Consider the following 23,580-nt stretch of genomic DNA (forward strand, 5'->3'; position numbering starts at 1 on the left):
ACACACGCGAGGTTTGTCCTTCACGCGAGATTGGACACTACATGAAGACATGTATCATACAGAATAATACACCAATAAACGAAAGACTAAATCAGCCCAACAAAATGTCCAAATCACTGCCTAGTTTGTAATTTCCCATACACTGAATATTCTGTCTATGTGATGATAGTCTAACTCCTACTTTTGTGATACTAACAAATATTGAAGCCCAGGATTGAACCTGCAGACAGACACCATGTAATAAATAAATTATTCAAATGCAGTCTATGAATTGACTCTGTGTGACAGATCACCCGGCTGAAGTGAAGGAAAGTGCAACTTGTGACATACCTTTAGATCCTGGTCATTCCTGTCTCGGTGTTCACCAACACAAAATACTTGTGAAATTCACAAGTATTTTGTGAAGTTACCAACAATGTTGTTCCATTCTTCCACATACACAGATGCAAGCTGCAGATGATTATTGAAATCAGAAATAAGACTCCTACAAACTAAACACCAGCTCCTGTTAATGTCTTGTGATTTTTTTTAAATGTATTCATTATTTTTGAGCATAACTAAGGTCATCTTTCATCACAGTAGTTTCACGTATGATGGAAAATTCAGTTTGTTGCCTAACAGATGTTGAAAACAAAGTGAATCTACAAGGTCTTTTGTGATATTGGCACCCAAAGTGTGTCTTGCTCTGTATGATGTCCATTAACATCCTTAGTGCTCTAGTATGTATTGGGGACAGTAGAAGACCAGCTGAATGTTTAGACACACCTTCTCATTTAATGCTTTTCTTTATTTTCAATCAATCAGTCATGATTGATTGATTGATTGCCTTCACTCTGCCCTTTTGCCTTCACTCTGCTGTTCAACTCATCCTAAACCATCTGGATTGGGTTTATGTCAGGTGATTGTGGAGGCCATGTCATCTGACGCAGCACTCCATCACTCTCCTTCTTGGTCAAATAGCTCTTACACAGCCTAGAGGTGTGTTTGGGGTCATTGTCCTGTTGAAAAATGAATGATGGTCCAACTAAACACAAACCAGGTGGGATATCATGTCACTGCAGGATGCTGTGGTCGCCATGCTGGTTCAGTGTGCCTTCAGTTTTGAATAAATCCCCAACAGTGTCACCAACAAAGGATCCCCACACCATGACACCTCCTTCTCCATGCTTCACGGTGGGAACCATGCATGCAGAGACCATCCGTTCACCTTCTCTGCATTGCACAAAGAAACGGTGGGTGGAACCAAAGATCTCAAATTTGGACTTATCAAACCAATGCACAGATTTCCACTGGTCTAATGTCCAACAAGAAACTTGTTTCTCTTTACTTAGCTGATTGGTTCTTGCCATAATATGGATTCTAACAGTTGTCAAATAGGGCTTTCAACTGTGCACCAACCTGACTTCTGCACAACACAACTGATGGTCCCCAACCCATTAAGAAGGCAAGAAATTCCACAAATTAACTTTGATAAGGCACACCTGTGAAGTGAAAACCATTTCAGGTGAATACCTCATGAAGCTCATTGAGAGAATGCCAAGAGTTTGCAAAGTTGTCATCAAAACAGGGCAGCTACTTTGAAGAATCTAATATATAAAACATATCTAGAGCTTTTTTCACAATTGTTTGTTTGCTGAATAATTCTATATATATCGTGCTCCATAGTTCAGTAGTTTTCAAAAAAGGAAAAAACATTGAAAGAGAAGGTGTGTCCAAATTTTTGACTGGTAGTGTATGAGACTGTTTCAAAACTAACTACAGTGCATGCACATTCTAATTATTATTGGACAATAAGCTCTATAGCACAACGGAATGTGCTACATCAAGCTATGGAATCGCACAATTGTCAAGATCAATTATTTTTCAGTTCAGGTCAGCACACACAATCATGAACTATGAAAAAAACATCTGTCCATACAGAAAAGAATCTGTTTATACAGATAACATTACACTATAACAGTGGAGCAGTCAGTTGAAAATACCATTTTAAAATAGACTGCTTAGGTTATAAGTTTTCATTTTCAATGCATTTTACTTAGTTGGAAACATAAAATAAAGCTAACAAGATTAAATATAAAATGTCAGCATAATGGGATTTTTTATTTTACTTTTAGTGCAATTTTCTTATAGCCTCTAATGTTTAGACAAAAACATAATTCAGAGTTTAATCTTAAAAATAATGTAGGCATCATTTGTCTTTAAAAAAAGAACTTTTTAATTAAAAGTTCAAATATGTAATTGTCACAATTCACAAGTGATGAAGGTAAAGATCTATCTCCAAAAACTTTCATTAAAATCAGATAAAAACTTACTCATCCACTTGGAAAACATTCAGTACGGAAAAACGTCCCAGACATGTTTAGCCAAGCTTAGCTACATCCTGTAAGGCTGATTCATGCTTTCTGCATTCGCACTGAACAGTCCACTGTTCACTACAAGCACACCTGCAGCACACTGGCCAGGAAAACAAGTGGTGCTTCAAGCAAATGTTTGGTATGAAGAGAGGCGGTACGAGGACAATTTCAACCATCCACACCTTTATAATTTGTCATTAATAAGGTTGTACCATAGTTAATTTAGTTCCTCCTGGACTTTGGAGGAGTTCGAGCATTGCGGGAACCCAAACACAGTAGAAAGTTCTCCAGAGGTCCTGTGCTATGTTCACACACTGTCGGTAGTTACCTGCTGTTTTCTCATGCATTTTTCTGCGTTTGATATGAGGGGAAATGCAAGCGGCTGTCTAGCAGACCAACAGACTTATTGTATAATGTTCCATGCTTGTGTTTTCAGTTCGCTTATCCATCGGACGCAAGAAGCATGAAGTCGCCATCAGTGCTAAGATGAGGCTAAAAGTGCCATGGACCAATTGCTGGACTGGATGAACAGAAATAATCCCCTAGCAGGAAAAATCTTTTCTTTTTGTGACAATTATATCGTATATCTACATCAAACTTTTTCTCTTTTTCCACCAATCAGCAACTGGCAGGCGGATCATGTGGTCTCAGCCAGCGTCTTTGGCTTATCTCGGCTCGGTTTGGGACAGACAGATGGAGCGTCCTCTCTGGACAGCAGGTTGTTTCTACGGAGGTGGCAGGCCTCCTGGTAGGGGGGTCGTATTGGTGGCTGGGTGGGTGGGGTGTATTGGTACTCTTTGCCAGCCTCGAGCTAAAGAAGACAAGAAACAAAATAAAGGAAAGTTCATTGAGATAAATACACACATCACTGAAACAAGGATGAATCCATCCTTAACTGATTATTTAAAACATTCAACACATTCTTCTAATCATCTAAATCAAGGTGTTTCATCTGGTAGCTACAAATCCTTAAGGAAACTTCATTGATTGATGTTAGTGCAAGTCTGGACATTCATTTGAAAAGTAATTCTTTAACTAATTTAGTAGAAATTAAATAGACTTTATAACATACATTACTTTCCGTAAATGATTAGTTTACAATGTTGAGGTTAGATTTTGGCAGGGGTGTGCAAATAGTACAAGATGGAAATATGCAACCGAGTACAACAACCTCAAGTTTCTACTTAGTCGCAGTACTTGAGTGAATGTACTTGGCTACTTTCTACAACTGCCTTTTGATTCGCTGCAATTTCACAGTGTCTCCTGGTGTGTTACACTTATTTTGGGAATGAGAGATATTGATTGACATGATGTATTTAGTACAGTAATATAGAAGGCGCTACAATATGTGCATTTCTCTCCTTTGTGTGTTCTCCGCCAATAGGTTTTCTGCATGGGAGCAAAACTCACAAATAACATTAAAGGAAGACCTTAAGTTTTATCTTTACAAACTGCCCTCATTTGAGATTAAATACTGGATGAGTTAAATGATATAAAAAGTTATTGAAACTTCAACAGAAAACTGAAGGGCTAATTATTCTGTTAAACATCAATAATAATGGGATACTGGGGTAATGACGGACTCAGTTCCATAGTGAAAATGAGTAAATGTGGTACTGTCATAACAATGATTAAAAATGACAGAAGTGAATTTGTTTTCATATATGAACCATGTTTGGGTTGGATAGTTTGACTCAGTGAAAACAAGGAAAAAAATAAAGCTGTTCACCTGCAGAGGGTAGGTTTTGTCTGAGTCGAAGGCGCTGAGGTCACCACATGCCAGGAAGGGAACAATGACACGGTTTGGACCCTCCAACTGGTTAAAATCTACATCTGAAGGACAGAGACCAGAAATCACACTGAAGAGACAGATGATTTAAAAGCTACATCAAGACTACTTAATATTCTGAGTTTATGTGAAGTTTTTGGACCTCTAATCCCAACTGTGCTCATGTTTTGTTGCATGCGTATGCAGATGGCCTTTACTAACTTAAAAGACAGGATGAATCAATCAAAGTTTATTTCTATAGCCCTTTACAACAGCCCAAAGGGTGACAGGAGTACTTCACAGTGAAAAAGAAAATAACTTAAAAAAATACAGTAACTTAAAACAGGACAAACAATCACACTCATACTCGCACCTACGGACAAATTTAGAATAATCAGTGAACCTCAACACCTTTTTGGACTGTAGGAGGAAACCAGAGTAGCTGGAGAAACTTATGCATGCTGCCCGTAAAATGTACAATAAAACAATAAAATAAACAGTGATAAAACAGCACAAAAATATACATCAAAAGGAAAAGCAATAAAAAGCCACCATGGCACTAGGTAAATAGTAAGGTTTTGAGTTCTGATTTAAAAAGACCCAGTTCGGTGATGGTGCACCTTTTTTTTTTTTTCTTCCCACAATTGAAATGCAAATCCAACAAAAACATTTCTTTGCTGGTCTTTAAAAACATGAATAGCTTCAAATAATACAGCCATGGCCATAAGTTTGGACACAGCATGACTTACTATGTCTGTTTTGATGTCTATTACAGCACAGAACATAACTAATATTTTTTGACAGCACCAGTTTAATTAGTCAACAAATCAACAAGGGATATAATATTATCAATAAATTCCAACGATTGGAACAACTTTGTTCCCAAAACATAATATGAGAAGAAAATAACAAAAAAATGCAGTACTTTCACAACTAAATTTGGTAAGAATAACAAAATGACACCAAACTCTTTGGATGTTTTTTAAAATATGAAACTTAATATAGTTCTCAGGAGCTGTGTACTGTATTGTAAGTGACAATTTTGTGGTATTTTCTAAGATTCACAAGCGTCATGGTACTTGTGTCCAAACTTATGGCCATGGCTGTACACTACCAGTCAAGTGTGGACATACTTTCTCATTTAGTTTTTCTTTATTTTCATGACTATGGTTCTTGCCATAATATGGATTCTAACAGTGGTCAAATAGGGCTGTCAATTGTGTACCAACCTGACTTCCGCACAACACAACTGATGGTCCAAACCCCATAAAGAAGGCAAGAAATTATACAAATGAACCTTGATAAGGCACACTGAAGTGAAAACCATTTCAGGTGCCTGCCTCATGAAGCTCATCCAGAGAATGCCAAGAGTGTGTAAAGCAGTAATCAAAGCAAGCGGTGGGGATTTTGAAGAATCTACAATATAAAACATGTTTTGACACTTTATGGTCTACTACATAATTCCGTATGTGTTCATTCATAGTTTTGATGCCTTCAGTGAGAATCTAGAATGTAAATAGTCGTGAAAATAAAGATAAACCATTCATCAAAAGGTGTCCAAACTTTTGGCTGGTAGTGTAGAACAGCTCAGTGAATCTCCATTCTGATCACAGTGGGATCAGTCAAGCCGACCCAGGTGGCTTGTCAACAAACATGGTGGATCTCCAGCAGCTCCAGATGTGGTCTGGATGCTCCACTATGACTATCATCTCTCCTGATATCCAGATAAAGACTCATATGTGGAAGAGGGCTCATAGTTACCATAGGAGTGATCCAGCAGAGGGTTGGACATGTTTGGGATGTAACCTTCAGGTGGAGAGTAATTCTGACAGACCACAAAGGCCTCTGCACACAGAAAGAAAGATCAGCTGTCAGAGTTAAAGCAAATGGTCTGGTGTGAATTGTGGAAAAAATAAAGGAAGAAAAACAAACTGACAAAATGATATTCACTTTGAGACGCTAACAACAACTTTTGTAAGGCCTGGCAGCCATTCAACATTCAAACCAAAGATAACATTTTGCATATGACAGTGTCTGGACATGAATAATGTTGAAACGTGTAGCAAAAATGACAACAAATACAGCTTTGCTTTTTTCAGTCCATGTACAAACAAAGACTATATGGTCTGGGGTTGGAGTTTGCCTCCTGATGGTCCCCTGTGATTGGTCCACGGTCACGTCACTTACCGATGCTGGAGTTCCTGCTGCTGCGAGGCTTGGCGCAGGTCACACCGCTGAAGAAAACCTTCAGCTGAGAGTACAGCAGCGTCACATCTTTACCTCGGAAGATCTGGGACATGCAGGACAGTGTGGGGTTAACACAGGTTAATCTCATTGGAGACGGATACCCACAGCCCACAATGCACCACTGCATACTATATTACTACTCTGTCGATTTTGGCCGTGATGCAGCTTATAGTCTGGATCCAGGGATTTGTTAAAGATTTCTATATCGCTGTGAGAAAGTGGCACTGCGTCACTGTAACTACAAACTGACCGCTGTGGACTGATCAGGAATGATCTGTCAGAAATGATACAAGGAACAATTGATTAATTTGTGAAGATGTTCTCACTTTGTTTTTTGATGCAGGTTGAGCAAGCTGTACCTTCTGCAGTCTGTAACTTCGCTCTGACAAACTGAGGAAGGTTTCACAAAGGTACACGCAGGCTGTAGCGTCTAGCTAACGGTGACACTTTAGTTAGATGTCTCATTTATCTGTAAAGTTGATTAGCTCTTGGCTATCTTCAGTAGGCTCTAACTTGCTATGAATTGTAAGTTAAGATTTCTTTGAACTACAAAAAAAAAAAAAAGGCTGACCAGAAAACTGCTTCAGACTGCTCACAATGTCTGCACCTTGAAACAACGAACAGCTACATGGATCATACTCAGGGGAAAATGTAAAGATACAAAACTAATCTGGTAAAAATGGAACCACAGTCAACGTCCAATAGGTTACAGTGTTCTCTGAAAATTCTTCATTCTGTCATTTTACAATATTAGGGCTGCCATCATAAGTCGGCAAAATCACTGGCTTTATAAGCGTTTTAAACAGATGAATGGTTGCTACTCAGGAGCAGTGAATCGACTAAGATGAAACAGTACTCCATTCTCCCTCTGGTATACATCTTTGTAGAGAGGGATTCATCTGGCAGCTGGACAATCGGCTGAACATTTATAGAGCACATAAAGAGTGAGAAAGTCCGTCATTCCTGCCATGACAAGAAGCTCTTCCGAACATTGTCATATCATACTGACAGAACATTATCAGGTTTGAACAGACTGGTGGAGTCCATGCAGCCCGAGTGCTGCTGTCCCTAAGCTTAAACTACTGGGCTAAAGTAACAAATGGTCTATAGAGTAGCTGAGCTGTAATTATCTCCATCACAACTAGCTACAGTAAGGTGTAAACAAAATTTTCAGAAAACTGTAGCAGCTCCCATCCCTGTCAAACTGATCTCCTTATGATGTTATACAGCACTTTGCAATGCTTGAAACACTTCCTGGAAACCCTGTTATGCGAACATAGCAAACATCATTTGCAATGAGCACTCAATCTCCTAAACTGTGTGAAAACAGCTAACCTTAACTTAAATTTCATTTTGAGGAAGAGGAAGAAGTCACGCAGAGCGAAATCTGGTGACTAGAGCAGAAAGAGCAGTGACTGTGCTGTTGTGGCCAAATAAAAGTGCGTGCCCGAGGCACCCACATGTCTCAATTCAGGTTGTTTGTGCCAAACGTGTCCCCAATGGGAGACAAATTCATGATGCACAATCACATCACAACGGAAGAAAACAACGAGAATGACTACAATACATACACTGCTGTTCAAAGTTTTTTTCTTATTTTGAAAGAAAAGCAAATTTTTTCAAGGACGATAACATTAAATTAATCAGAAATACAGTCTAGACACCGCTAATGAGCTAAATGATTATTCTAGCTGGAAGTGGCTGATTTGTAATGGAATATGTACAAAGGGGTACAGAGGAACATTTCCAGCAACCATCACTCCTGTGTTCTAATGCTACATTGTGTTAGCTAATGGTGTTGAAAGGCTGATTGATGATTAGAAAAAACTTGTGCAATTATGCTAGCACATGACTAAAAGTAGGAGTTTTCATGGAAAACATGAAATTGCCTGGGTGACCCCAAACTTTTGAACAGTAATGTACATCAACCTGCTGCTTGCACATTGATGCATCAGAATTAACAATCTAATACTGTCAGATAGAACAATCTCTCAAAGAGGCACTTTAAGTAAATTGTACTAATATTAGGAGGATTTTTGATGCAGGACTTTTACATTCATGAATTACTACCTTATACCACCACTGTATACTGCTGTCTGTCACAGTGCAGGAGGACTTTACACGTAATTGTCTTCAGTGGACCTCAGGGTGAGACTGTATTTAGGACCTGTGAACACTATGCATTATAAAAATAATCAGGTGAAGAACGGATGGACTCACCTTGGCCACAAATGTTCCTCCAGGTTTCAGGACATGAGTGGTGATGTTCAGAGCCTGAGAGACAAACAGCTGTCAGCATGATATCATGTGACACCTGACGTGTGAAGACTCCACACTTCTGTACTCACTGCCAATAGGAGCTGAGCCTGGATGTACTCATCCACATCATGGAGCCCGGTTACTATAGAAACATAGAATGAAAGAGAATAATAAAAAAAACTGGAAGACAATAGAGACTTAAGAATGAACAAAGACAGACAAGAAGTGAGCATCTCACCATCTGGAGCTCCATCACAAACCACCAGGTCGGCCGGTTGACCCTCAAAGTGGCGAATTATCTCCTCAGCAGTAGACACCTGAGAGAAAGATGATGATGTAGGCTGGGTGACACATAAGGAGTCTTCAATATGATGGGTCATGTTTGAGCAGCAGTGGAGTTGCTGTTGCTATTGAATTTCCTTTCATGTCTACTTTAAATTCAGGCTGCTGATAAACCAACTAGAAAAGCGCTCAGAGAGTGCAGTACTCCGCCAAGGCTGCTCAGTCGTTGTATGATTTCTCACAGATGAAATCTTTAAACAATTTGTGGTCTGCAGTGGTGGATTTGTAGTCGGATCGCAATCATGTGATCGTCTGCAGGCAGCTGACATAGTTACAGTGACGCCATGACCCTATCTCGCAATCATGCACAACGAATCCATGGATTCAAACTTTAAGATGCATCAGTGCCAAAATTTAATCTCTTGCTCCTCCTGTTATTTCTGACCTTCCCTGAAAATTTCATCCAAATCCATTTTAGAGTAATGTAACACACAAACAAACATACGCTGATCATCACACAACTCCACCGCGTTCCTTAGCAAGTTGAGTAATAAATTCATTCTGACTGGGTTGAACCTACCCTAAAGTGCTATTATTTAGTAAAGTGCTTTCTATGCAGAGCCTGTCATAAAGTGCTTATAGATTTTCTCAATGTTCACAAGTTTGATTTTTAATCAGCCTCAGTCTGTTAAAACTGACAAATGCAGAGCTTTCTCTGATCAGTAAAGTATTCCAATTTCTGCAACCTTTAATAGATAAGGCATTCTGTGCAAATGAGGACTTTCTAAATTTGACTTCACAATCACCCCCGGTGACTGACCTTGTATTAGTAATACCATTTCTCTTTTTGATAAAATCCCCCAGGGGCAGTGGAGGCATCCCATTCACAGACATATATTAAGCAAGTACTTTTAAATAATTTGAAATTCTCAACGACCTGTCCAGGGTGTCCCCTGCCTTCACCCAAGTCGGCTGGGATAGGCTCCAACACCCCCATGACCCTAGTGAGGATAAAGCGGTGTATAGAGGACGGATGGATGGATGGATGAAATTCTCAATTCTTAAGAATTGATATTTCTTTAAGAATGTGCAGTGACGAAATGACTGTGGCTTTTTGTCAAACGCCTTGATGTTTTTTCTTTACAAAGCTGTTCAAAAGGTCTTAGAGCAGCGACACTAGCAAACGACCAGGTTGTGAAGCAGTATTCGTTGTGAGACAGAAACATGCAGCGGAGACAGGATTTAGCAGCTTCTGTTGTAATGAAAGGATGAATTAGTTTAAAATTGTGTAAATGAAATTTTATCATATTGACTATCTTTTTGACATGTTTTTTAAAAGTGAGTTTGGAGTCCAACACAATCCCCAGCTACATAAAGTGAGTTACCATCTCCAATTCTTCCCCATCTAAGAACACAAAGGATCTGCTTTGTGTCACTGGTCGCTTGGTGAGCCTCACACAGTCAGATTTTTCTGGAATATCCTTCATTGTTTTTGGTGACTATCATACAAGCTCCCTGTAAGTTCCAAAGTTAATCTGACCAATAAAGCCACAAGAGGCACATCAATGGGAAATACATGTGGTTCAAACAAACTGGTATCATGTCCCACCTTGGTGATGTCTCCCTGGATCTGAGTGACTCCTGGAAGGGGAGCCATGGCCTGCAGGTCCACCGCCACGATCTTCACCTCCTCACCTTTCTCCTCCTGCCCTCTGAGCGGGGAAAAAACAAAACCAATAAAAAAAATGTCAATCCTTTTATTTCTTTTACTCTGGATTTAAAATCTTTGAATCTGAGGATTTATGTTCAGCCGAGTACACGCTCATAAACAAAAATAAATGAATAAATAAATTGGTAGTGACCTAAGTTTGCGACTGAGGACCTGACTCCAGCTACCAGGAGCTGCACAAAGATCGACAACTCTGTTCACACCTGAGAGAGAAAAACAAATTCGACATTTAGAAAGAGACAGCAGACGAGTACAGGTGTAACAAAGATATAATGGCCAACTATACTGATCAACAGTTGGTAATTTTATGTGTTTTTGAGGGGCAAAAATAGAACAATTCTGTATTCTCAGATTCCAGCTTCAGAAATTAATATATGTCTATCTTTGTTATGTATAATAGCAAAGTAAATCATTTGGGGTTTGGAATATTAAAACAGACAAATCAAGACATTTGAAGACATCAGTGAAGGTGTGATATGCATAGTTTAATTGTGTTTTATGCATTTTATATGCAAAACAATTATTCAAAGAACTTATCTTTGTCTCTGGCATCCTGTGGATCTCACCTGTGAACAGGTTGAACTCTTGATCGAGCTGCAGCAGTTTGAAGGCACTCCTCGCTCTCCAGCCCTCCTCTTTGGCCAAACGGTAATAAATGTCCCGCTTGTCTTTGGAGGAACGTCCCATCCTGACTGCACAAAGCAAACACAAAGAAAGAGAAGTACATCAGCCATATTTTTACTCCATCTCTTTTAAGTGACAGCTTGCTGTCTGGGTTACAAATTACAGTGGTACTTACAAGTGAGTGTGTGCAGGGTTCCATTATCAACAGTGATGAATTAAAATAGTGACGACAAACCCTTGCATACTGTCATTTACAACTTCACAATCGTTTTTTTCTTTGAAACTAATTAACCTATTAAGTCATAATGATTCTTATAATATCAGTAAGTCAGACATTATCAATTGTATTCAAAGCATCACCTTTTTTCACTGTCACCTTAACCAAAACAACTGCTAGAGTCAGGATTTTACAGCAATGGGTAATGTTGGGTTCAATCTATATTAGCCGAATTAAAGTGCATCTTATGGTAAATCTAAAAACGTATTTAGTTATAATTCAAATAACAGCTGTTTGGGGTACATTGTCTAACTTACTTTTAAATGGAGCTTGGTGCCAAGTGTATAGAGTCGACCGATTTCCTATCTGTTTGAGCTTATACCACCCGATGTTGCCTCACTGTTTGTCTCTGGGTTTGATACAGATTTGCTTATAACCGACATAAAACGCAGAACAATGACATTATATCGAATTTAAGAATCATTTAATAGTCATTTATAAAAATGATTTGCTCACTGTTCACGCGTTGTTCCGATGTTGACGACGGAAGGACCCTTAGCTGCCGACAGCGGCGCCTGTTCAAAATAATAATAAAAAGAGGTTTTCTTATTTTAAAAAAAACAACTTTGTCTTAAAATGAATCTGATTAAGGTATTTAATGACTGTAGTTATAGAAGTTAATATTTTTATCCAACTCTTGTTAATTGTGTTCCCTTTAGTATTTTCGGGTGTCTGTTTTCTCAGTTGCAGCCACAAGATGGCGCTACAGGTAAATTAAAACTACTTTCTATAGAAACGTTTGAAAGAAAATTAGTTATCAATCGCTGCGTCCCCCAAAAATGCAGCATCGTTTTCAACAGGAAATACTGATGGAAACTGCAGACGAAAAATAAGCTTAAACTTAAAAACAACTCATACCAACAAAGAGCTCTGCTGTCTGATACCTGGTTGTTTGCTGTTGACACACAACCATCAAGACAATTACATTATGAATGGCATTTTTTTTTAAAAATGGCATTTTTGATCAAAGAAAGGTTACTAATGTAGATTATAAAAAAGGTCACGATACATTTTTCCAAAATGTGCTATAAGAAGACTAGTCACCCTTAATTTGATAATTTATAAGTTTCATAGACACTCAACAAAAACGCAACACTTTTGTTTTTGCTCCCATTTTTTTATGAGATGAACTCAAAGATCTAAAACTTTTTCCACATACACAATATCACCATTTCTCTCAAATATTGTTCACAAATCTGTGATAGTGAGCACTTCTCCTTTGCTGAGATAATCCATCCCACCTCACAGGTGTGCCATATCAAGATGCTGATTAGACACCATGATTAGTGCAGAGGTGTGCCTTAGACTGCCCACAATAAAAGGCCACTCTGAAAGGTGCAGTTTTATCACACAGCACAATGCCACAGATGTGGCAAGATTTGAGGGAGCGTGCAGTTGGCATGCTGACAGCAGGAATGTCAACCAGAGCTGTTGCTTGTGTATTGAATGTTCATTTCTCTACCATAAGCCGTCTCCAAAGGCGTTTCAGAGAATTTAGCAGTACATCCAACCAGCCTCACAACCGCAGACCACGTGAAACCACACCAGCCCAGGACCTCCACATCCAGCATGTTCACCTCCAAGATGGTCTGAGACCAGCCACTCAGACAGCTGCTGAAACAATTGGTTTGCATAACCAAAGAATTTCTGCATAAACTGTCAGAAACCAACTCAGGAAAGCTCATCTGCATCCTCGTCGTCCTCATCAGGGTCTCCACCTGACTCCAGTTCGTCGTCGTAACAGACTTGAGTGGGCAAATGCTCACATTGGATGGTGTCTGGCACGTTGGAGAGGTGTTCTCTTCACGGATGAATCCCAGTTTACACTGTTCAGGGATGGCAGACAGCGTGTGTGGCATCGTGTGGGCGAGCGGTTTTCTGATGTCAATGTTGTGGATGGAGTGGCCCATGGTGGCGGTGGGGTTATGGTATGGGCAGGCGTCTGTTATGGACAAAGAACACAGGTGCATTTTATTGATGGCATTTTGAATGCACAGAGATACCGTGACGAGATCCTGAGGCCTATTGTTGTGCCATACATCCAAGAACATCACCTCATGTTGCAGCATTATAATCCACAGCCCCATGTTGCAAGGATCTGTACACAATTCTTGGAAGCTGAAAACTTTCCAGTTCTTGCATGGCCAGCATACTCACCGGACATGTCACCCATTGAGCATGTTTGGGATGTTCTGGATCAGCGTATACGACAGTGTGTACCAGTTCCCACCAATATCCAGAAACTTTGCACAACCATTGAAGAGGAGTGAACCCCCCCCCCCAATAAAACAAAAGTGCACCTTTCAGAGTGTCCTTTTATTGTGGGCAGTCTAAGGCACACCTGTGCACTAATCATGGTGTCTAATCAGCATCTTGATATGGCACACCTGTGAGGTGGGATGGATTATCTCAGCAAAGGAGAAGTGCTCACTATCACAGATTTAGACAGATTTGTGAACAATATTTGAGAGAAATGGTGATATTGTGAATGTGGAAAAAGTTTTAGGTCTTTGAGTTCATCTCATAAAACATGGGAGCAAAAACAAAAATGTTGCATTTATATTTTTGTTGAGTGTAATTAGAATATGGTGGAAAAGCTTCAATATTTTCATCAGACATTGCTCAAACACCCTCGACGCGCGCACACACACACAACAGATCTCAAAATATTAGAATTTCCCATAAGTTCAGGGTTTTTTTTAAATACGGCAGGAATATCAAAACTGCGAAAAATATAATCACACACGCCCCTTTGCTGAAATTAATGCACTGTGGCATGGAGGCAAACACCCTGTGGCACTGCTGAGGTGTAACGAATGTCCAGGTTAACTTGACAGCGGTCATCAGCTCTTATTTATTGTTGAGTCTGGTTCATCCCATTGTCCACTCACAGATTTTCTATGGAGTTAATATCTGGTGAGTTTTCTGGCCAATATAGCACTGTAATGCCATGGTCCATGAAGCATTCCTGACTGGTTTTAGCAGCACGGGGAGATGCCAGATCCCACATGAAGGCAGACCTGCATCTCTAAAAAGCTCTTCAGACTGAGCTATAAGTTGAAACAAATAAAGGTTTGAAGTATTTCAGTGTATGTGTACTCAGTCTAGAATATATAGTTTCCACTTGAAGTAATATATTTTTCATTGAGGCTTTCCCACCATATTCTAGTTACATGTGAGACCTAGTACTTCAGTTTTCCTACAGTTCCATTCGATGAGATGACTAAAAACCCTGAAGTAACTAGTTTAGCAAATTTGAACTGTCTCAACAGCTTTAAAAAACACTTTCAACAAATGAAGTCACAATCATATGGGAGCCTGAAAGGATGAAATCCATCACACAGGAAGTCTGTTTAGATACAAAACATTTTATTCCCAAACATTTTCATGAAAAAAAAAAAAAAAAAAAAAAAAAAAAAAACTTTTCCCCTATCAGAGTTTTGCATTTCAAAACAACTGTAAAAGTGTAACAAATGAGTCAGGGAATGAAAAATTGTTAAAATGTTTAAACTCTCGGTAATTTAAAAAAAGAAAACGAGTCTCGAATAGGAAAAAAATGCAATAGAAAAAAATGTAAAAAAGAAAAATATCTGGAAATGTTAAGATAATAAATAACGACAGGATAAGGAATGCCTCCTGATAAATAAATAAATATAAATGTACAAAATGCAGATATTTACAAACAAAACTGTATATCCAAAATACAAAACTGAATATTTGCATTGACTGTGCATCTTCCACCCTGACAAACAATTCCAACTGATAAGGAACACAGGAAATGAAAGACTGAAGTAGGATTGGTTGTAGAACCTCAGAGCCTTTGACAAAAAACTAATGCCCTCAACTTTAACCAAAAAGTGTGTATCTTAATGTAGTATCCACTGTATCTGATCAATGCATTTAAAAAAAACGAATTAAACAAATATCTTGATTTAAAAAAGAAAAAAAACCTCAAATGTAGACAGAAGTAAACACTAAATGATGAGATGTCTTTTACATGAAGTAAACACACATACTCAGCAGAGTTAAGTGTGAAAAAGCCATGATTCTGGTGTCCTGAACCAGTCACAGCTCTACAGAGGTGTGACTGGTGGTAAATTTGACTCATGTCAGCAGAGGAGGATCCTTCACTAGCTTAAGGCTGACATGATGGCTGGGTAGGGTGTGATTTGGAGGACAGCTCCTCGAAGGACAGAAAAATAGTTTAGGTAGCTTTTCCAGCTGCTTTTCTCAGTTTCCCGTTAACCGATTATCTTTGGGTTTGAGACTGTTGTCGAGTAAAACAAGAAATGTGGAGAAGAGCTGCAACTACCGATTGATGGGTTACCACAGCAAAATTAATCACAAAATATTTTAATAATCGATTAATTAGTTTGAGCAATTTTAAGGAGAAAAATTTCCTAATTCTAGCTGTTTAAATGTGATTATTTCCTGGCTTCTTTTGCTCTACGACAGTAAACTGAACACTTCTGGCTTGTGAACAAAACAAAGCAGAATTTTCTGACATTTTGTCGACAGAAACAACTGATAAATTAATCAAGAAAATAATCATCAGATTTATGAACGCAAAATAGCTATTAATTGTGACCCTGATAGATGATGTCTCTTTGGTCTAGAAACAGGTGGGACATTTTTCACCGTTTTCCAATTTCCTGCGCTGCATTCTCTCAAAGAAAAACCAATGGAGGCCTTTTGTCATTATCACTGTACTGTCAATGTATTCTGCAAGCCTCCAGATTCTGGGACCGCAGCTCCCAAACACGGCGGTGACATCTCATGTAAACATCAGCAGCTCTGACAGTTGGGATTCTGTGTCAGAACTATGGCTGACTAACGGTGTCAACCAACCTAACAGAGGTCAGATTGATTTTTGCCTCATTCTCAAGGACTTCAGATGCCTCTGCAAAGGTGAAATACTAATAAGAAAACGTTCCACCCGAATCCCTGACATTAACATCTCAAGCAAGCACAGTCATCATAATTGTGTCCACTAAAAATTAGGAGGAAAGTATTGTCTGATTATAATGAAACGTGATCACACTCGTATCTTGATGTCAGATAAACCAAGTAGGTAGAATGAGTTGCTTCTTCTTCCCACATCTTTCTGGCTGCATACCTCTGTGTGTTCACTCGTTTCTAAATAATTTCCTTTTTGTTTCTTTCTGACTGGCAGACCGAAAAAAAAAAAAAACAATTCTAAATTCCAGGTCTTGTAGTTACAAAATGCATACAGTTACAAGATAAAGCCACCTGCTGCTTTTCCTTTGAATCCAAAGCAACTAAACAGTTACTCAAGAAAATATTAAACAGACTGTAATAATCAAAACTGTCCATTCAGCCCACCCTGATGAGTGTAGAGGTCAGTTGCACTAATGTAGCCACACATCACAGAAGTGAAGCTATAAAACGCACATATATTGTTAAAAAAAAAAATCAATAAAAACAAAATGAAATTTAAAACATTGGAAATGAATCTGACTGCATCTCTGAAAAGACTGACCTTTCCTTTACAGTCAGGTTTTTTGCTTTTTGCTGGATGCTGATTACCGTGGCAACGCATTGCTAACAACAGTTTACGAACAACAAGGCACTGAGAGCAGCATAGAGTTGCTGCATCTTCTGTGAACAGAGGATCCAGCCTCATTCTTAAACTCTGACCACAACTCCATGATCAACACAAAGTCACTGGGGGGCAGCTGCCATAAAGTCCAAGCCATGCCCCCTTGACCAATCAGAGGCTCTGCTGACTGGAGGAAGAGGAGGAGTCAGCTGTAATAGTATGAAGTGTGATGCTGCTGTCATCAGTTTGCTGACAGTTGCTGTCCGTCAACCAGGGGTGGAGGAGGATCTGCTCCAGTGTTGGCCGGTCAGAGGGCTGCTGGCTCAGACACCAGCCAATCAGCTGCTGGCACTCTGTGACGGAAGAAAGAAAATTAGCAAGAAGCACGACAGAAAATAGCATCTCTCTCTCTCTCAAAACAAACCTTAACAAGTTCAGGTCAATGCCGTTTGTCGTGTTAGTTTGATGGGCAGGCAGAGGCACTGAGGTCAGCATATACTGTGTTACTCTCTTCATAGTTTATTCCATTGATACTTTGACACCACAATCTGAACGCTGGTCTGAAGATGTGCTCAGGAAGAATCAAAACGTGTTCAAGTTTACCAAGCCTCAAACGCATCATTTTAACAACCAGACTTTTGGTTTACTACCTAACCTACCTATTGACTACACAAGTAAACATGCTGCTGATTTATACAGCTTAAAAAAAGGAGTATCTGAAAGGTTCTCAAAGGGGAAAAACATCCTGATCCAACCGTCATTATTACTGAGACCCAACAGTAATGTTGGGTGACACAGCCTGACTTTCAGAGTTCCTGAACAGGGACAGTCACATTTAAGTCATCCCGATTCCATTTACACAAACTTGTGTATTTGCACTCCATCTAAAATAGAATTGAGATCCTCTTCATGGGAAATTAGGGGTGAAGACTAAGCCAAGTAAACAGGCCTAGAACAAAGACCCAAGTGTCCACATAGCCTTTGCCATAGAGCAAACCTTCAAGTGTCTGTAGCCACTATGAAGAACTAAAAACAATGTTTAGAAATTAACCTCAGCTCTACGCAGAATGGATTTGTCACACTTGGACTGACCTGTGGAGATCTTTCGTCTGAAGTAGACCTGTCCTCTCAGGATCTCTTCGTCCTGTTCAAAGGGGATGTCGCCACACACCATGTCATACAACAGCACGCCGAGCGACCAGGTGGTGGCCGACTGACCGTGGTACCGTCGGAACCGGATCCACTCTGGAGGACTGTACACCCGTGTTCCTGCAGAGAGTGGGAGGATTCTTGTATTAGGTTTGTGTTTATTTACACGCACACACAAACTTACACACATACAAGCTTTCTGACAAGTAAATGCACATGCACACTGAAAACCCATTTGTTCATGAATTCCACACATTCCAACAAAACCTAAAAACACGGTTTATGATTTATATTATGTTCCAACATTTCTGCTATTTTAGTTTTCTCCAATTTTTCTTTTCTACCTTAACAGACAAACTCTCCTTCCTGCTCCATTCACTGTTATCATGGCAGCACTAGCATAACACTGTGCTCAGGCTGACAATGCATCAAAGTTACTGTCAGACAGTCAGACTCACCATCAAACTCGGTGTAGGCGGTGTCTTTGAGGAGGGCCCCTGAGCCGAAGTCGATGAGTTTGATCTGTCCGGTCCTCAGGTCCACCAGCAGGTTCTCGTCCTTGATGTCGCGGTGGACGACACCGCAGGTGTAGCAGTGACGCACCGCCTCCAGCACCTGCAGGAAGAAGTCTCGTGCCGCAGCCTCATCCAACGCACCGCGCTCTGTGATGTAATCAAACAGGTCCTGGCCCGACTCGGGACGCTCCATCACCATCAGCCAGCCATCTGCCCGCTCCCACCAATCCAAGAGCCGCACCACACCGCCAAATGCCCCGCCTACCTTCTTCAACAGCACAATCTCAAGAGGAACCACGGCACCACCCTAGGAGAAAGATTTTAATTAAAGAGCTTTCCATGAATTTAGAATTGACAAAACATTTAATGCAGATGAAAACAATGCCATGCAAAAAAGTACTGATTATCCCTGTAATGCATTCTACTATCATTAATTTGAGACATTACAAAATCAGTAAAGGAGTAACTTTTGTTCCACCTCTACTTATTCTTTATGTTAGCATGAATGGCCCTCCACTGTATCATGTGCATTTCTTGCAGCCAACATCACATTACATGCCACACACCAATTTATTCTGCCAATTGCACACTGTGGATGCCACCATTTTAAAACGGCTGTATTAAATGTTGGTAGTCCTATTGCATTCATATAATGCAGTGTTCTTCATTAACTACATTTTAATCCCCCCCCCCACACACACACAGTTTGTTGACTTTTAAATATTGCAAACACATTAGTGAACAGATAGCAACAAAATGGTTTAGTCTCAGACTGTACTCTGGTTATTTAGCGTGCCTTTGTTTATACTTTGAGTGGACATCTTGAGGCAACTTCTGTACAGTCCCACTTGAGATTGTCTTTATTGATGCTTCCTGATTCATTTTGAATTCCAGAACCTAGTGGTTAAAGCGTTGCTGGCTGGACAGAAAATGGTCAATCAAGCTGTATTAAGCAACTGCCATATCACGGGGACAATGCCATTTGTAATTTAGTTTATTTGTTTGGAGTACATGTGTTTTGATGTTTTCGCTTTGGTTACATGGCATAAAATTTAAAAACAAATGTATATTAAAGATGAAGGTAGTGATCTCATACTTTGTCTGTTTAAAAGGATTAACAAATTGATCCAACAGCTGAACTGAATGTAAAATAAAAAAGTAGGCAAGTCTCACCAGAGTGCCCAGCTCAGTCACTCTATCCCTGCTCACATGTTTCACCGCCACCTGTATGGAAACAAATACAACATTAACATAAAGCACAAAGAGTACAATTTGTCTTGACACAGAAACACAAAAGAGACTACCGATGCAACAGCAGGTATAAAACATCTATCACTGTTAACAGAAACATGGAACTATGATTGCAGCCTTGGTTTATGAATTTTATCCTTTATTTAAGGTAAAACTTTTTTTTTAGTCACCGTTTTTTGATGATGCCATAAAATCCTCAAACAATATCTTATTAATTCCTCCTTGCAATAAGGCAGAAGCAAGTTTAGATGATTTTCCAGAAGGTACAGAGAGCAAAGCTTAACAGACAGCAGGCTTTCTCTGACAACAAAGACACATGCCAGACGGGACTGCACTGCGTCAAGCTCCACAGCTGACATGCATATAAGAGGAAGTACAAGGCATAGCGCCAGCCTTCCAAATAAAAGCAGTTCTCATTGTGTAATGCACTGTGATTACTTAAAAATATTTGTTAATTCAATAGAAACTAGCTGTTTTAATTATTGAAGCACAATACAAAGATACAATTAGAAAACAGTTTGTTTATGTTATAGACAAAAATTAAAGCTATAGAGGTTATGTATTTCAAATGCTCCAAAAGTGGGACCAATGATAAGATGACAGCAAGTACATTAGTGGAGCAAGGATTTATGATAATTTACACAACAAAATGATTAAGTGACAACAAATTATGTCAGACCATGCATTGCTAGCCATTTGTTTTTTTATCAGAATAAAAACTGATATGATATGGATAATAAAGCTGCAGCAAGTGATCAATAAATTCCTTAATCACAAGAAAAATATACTGTTCCCAAATTTAAAAATATATTTCTTTTCATTAACTTACATTACAGGAAGTCCAATATTTTGAAGATTTAATGACCATTTTGAACTCTAATGAATTGTTTTTGGTAATGTTTTTGTTTTACTCATTGTTTGATACTTAATGGATCAAATAATTAAAAATATCTAAATATAAAAAATAATACAAGCGTTTATATTTTAAATACTCTTTATATGTGAAATATAGGAATATAAATATTACTAAAAAAATATAGTCAGAGTTTCCGTAATCGTAACAGGCTTTCATTGTGAAGGCAAACAGGAAGCGCTGCAGCTCACAGTGTGCCACCTGACGCTGCGAGCCGCGACCATGTGCTGCGACCAAAACAAAGCGGCTCCACGCGCTTACCGGTAGCCCGTCGGCCAGACGAACCGCTGAGTAAACAGTACCGAATCCTCCGCTGCCGAGCACCGAGCCCAGCCGGTAGAGCTTCTCAAACGGCTGCTTCTCCGCTTTGGCTGCAGGGGACAGAGAAAAAGCTGGGGTTAACTCAGGTTACATCGGGACGGTGGAGGCTCTGGACAGTATTGCGCCAAAATCTCCCCCCCCCCCCCCCCCCCCCGACTCTGTTGATGTTCTCGACGTGGACATATTCAGTCAGCGTGGACATATTCAGTCGGCTCAGCTTTATATCTGGCTAATAGAGGTTTATGGAGTAACACCGCATATATTCCATAATAAAATAAACACTCAACCCACATCACAGACGTCCTCAGATGACCCCGTTGTTCTGGCGTCGGCCGTTTAAAGATGGTGGACCGTCGGTAGCTTCAACATCTCAGCACTGAACTCTTAAAACGTGACGAAAATCAATATAAGAGACAGAGGCCATTTTTATACCAAAGAAACCGGTTGTATTAGAAGGTAGCAACACATTTTCTACAACACCTGTCTGTCAAAATGGCCCCGGACTGCTCTATGAAAGGTTTAAAGTAACACCCATCCACTAAACAATACCTGTCACGGCTTCATCAAAATAACCAACTTCAGCTAGTGTTAACCTCTCAAATCTAAATGACTGACGCGATTGTTGCCACCAGCTGACTTTATTTGCATTAGTTTGGTTTGTCTGGCTCGTTGTATTACTATATTAAAATATCCTGTCGAGCACACATCGTTAGCTAATAAAATAATGCTGTTAAGAGAACTGCATTACATTTCATTAAGCTGTCGGTACACGTGTCATGTCGCACCGTGACCCGGGTTTCACAAACATTATTCGAATTTTCAATTTTGAAAGACCAAATAGCGGTAGTCTGATGCCCCAGTGACCGGGTACGTTAGGTAAGGAGTATAAATCGGGTCACAGATGTCGGCGTGATGCCGGTAAGACCTCCTTACCTTGCTGCAGCTTGGCCGGCAGATCCATGCTGGACGAGATGTGAGAGAAGGAGCCCAGTTTAGAGAGCAGCATGCTGCTCCTAGCTTCTCCCAAAATACGTCCACGCACTGAGAAAAGATGTGCACCGTATATCTCCGAGAACAAACGAGTCTTCTGTCCCTCTCTCTGCTAAAATAAGACTGAAACACGGTTCAAATCCACCGGCACTCCGGCCATTTTCAGAGCACACAATAAAGGATGCTCCGGTACCCAGAGCAGCACGCGACTCGGCCGCTTCGCCGCTGCCAATATTTACAAAAATCACGCAGATCCTTCCGCCTGTCCCCACCTGAACCACTACCCAACTGCACACACAACCTACGACCCCCCTGCCACACTAACACAACTGGATTAAAACTGGCGTATCGAGTCGGACTGGTTGGTGAATTTTAAGTCAGAGACGTAAATAATGGAGCCCGAAACCGACGGGATGAAATTGGACTACACGGACTAGTTTCTTCGTTGCATGACAAGCGTAGGGATTCAGAAAGTGCCGCTACAGCAGTGCCACAGCACATAAAAAGGGATAGAGGTTTCCCTCCCAATTAACTTTAAAACATGATTAATAATAATAGTAATAATAATAATAAGAAGAAGAATAAGAATCTATTCAATCTATTTCAGATGTATTATTATAATGAGAACAGAATCATCAACTTTCAGAGTATTGTTATGCTCCATTTATATTAATTTATACAGAGAGCACAGTTCTGACCTTTATAATCCGACCACATTTATATTAAAGCCAACGTTACCAGTTTTTGTTTAGATCTCTAATTTTTTGTAAGGATCCTGGCAGTTACTCTTGTTTATTCACCTTTCTAGTTTGTCTTGTTGTTGTTGCTCTCTCTCTCTCTCTCTCTCTCTCTCTCCTGTGTATGTGCGTGTGTGTGTGTGTGTGTGTGTGTGTGTGTGTGTGTGTGTGTGTGTGTGTGTGTGTGTGTGTGTTAATCTGTTCCCGCTTCTCGCTTCTCTCACCAACATGAGATTCATCCATTCAGCAGGATCCTGCAGTATTTATTTCCCACCTCCTCCATCACATCGGTTGCTAGGTTGTTATTTTACCTGGCGGGCTAGTATCATTTTATTCAGGCTCTAGTCCAGTCACGTTGTCTGCATTGTGCATTAAACTTCTAAGTTTCTGGTTCATCATTTTCTCTCAACAGCTACCTGTCCACCCGCATCACAAATTCTTTTGTCACCGGGCCTGCATATCTCACACTCCCCTACCTGCCATACCGTCCTTCAGCCTCCAGCTTCACTCCACCAACCTGCCACACTCTCAGTTCCACTCACCGGTTTCAGCCCAGCACTGCATGCCAAACTCTCAACTGAGACTCAGCAGGTTCTAACAGTCG

At 39.9% G+C, this 23,580-nt stretch overlaps 2 protein-coding genes across 7 annotated transcripts; both read right to left on the bottom strand.

The window, feature by feature from the left end:
- Positions 1 to 2,191: 2,191 nt before the first annotated feature.
- On the bottom strand, positions 2,192 to 12,106 carry ftsj1 (FtsJ RNA 2'-O-methyltransferase 1). 6 transcript variants are annotated; one of them, XM_051952148.1, is made up of 12 exons: positions 11,997 to 12,044; positions 11,798 to 11,889; positions 11,206 to 11,331; positions 10,773 to 10,842; positions 10,520 to 10,622; positions 8,867 to 8,945; positions 8,718 to 8,770; positions 8,590 to 8,643; positions 6,310 to 6,412; positions 5,884 to 5,967; positions 4,084 to 4,187; positions 2,192 to 3,165 (listed from the first exon to the last, which is right to left on the bottom strand). In XM_051952148.1, the coding sequence occupies exons 3-12, from the start codon at positions 11,324 to 11,326 to the stop codon at positions 2,992 to 2,994; spliced, it is 945 nt and encodes a 314-aa protein (XP_051808108.1). In that variant the 5' UTR covers positions 11,327 to 11,331; positions 11,798 to 11,889; positions 11,997 to 12,044; the 3' UTR covers positions 2,192 to 2,991. The 6 variants fall into 6 exon arrangements, with proteins under 6 accessions (XP_051808108.1, XP_051808110.1, XP_022068734.1 ...); XM_051952150.1 differs by having other exon boundaries at positions 11,206 to 11,327; positions 11,997 to 12,042; XM_022213042.2 differs by lacking the exon at positions 11,798 to 11,889 and having other exon boundaries at positions 11,997 to 12,106.
- A 2,782-nt stretch (positions 12,107 to 14,888) lies between these two features.
- Positions 14,889 to 22,810, bottom strand: LOC110964344 (serine/threonine-protein kinase pim-3-like). Its single transcript, XM_022213043.2, has 6 exons — positions 22,183 to 22,810; positions 21,190 to 21,299; positions 19,938 to 19,988; positions 18,708 to 19,071; positions 18,193 to 18,369; positions 14,889 to 17,453 (listed from the first exon to the last, which is right to left on the bottom strand). The coding sequence occupies exons 1-6, from the start codon at positions 22,253 to 22,255 to the stop codon at positions 17,272 to 17,274; spliced, it is 957 nt and encodes a 318-aa protein (XP_022068735.2). The 5' UTR covers positions 22,256 to 22,810; the 3' UTR covers positions 14,889 to 17,271.
- Positions 22,811 to 23,580: the final 770 nt, after the last annotated feature.

This window comes from Acanthochromis polyacanthus, chromosome 8, assembly GCF_021347895.1.
Source record: "Acanthochromis polyacanthus isolate Apoly-LR-REF ecotype Palm Island chromosome 8, KAUST_Apoly_ChrSc, whole genome shotgun sequence".
NCBI classification, from domain to species: domain Eukaryota; kingdom Metazoa; phylum Chordata; class Actinopteri; family Pomacentridae; genus Acanthochromis; species Acanthochromis polyacanthus.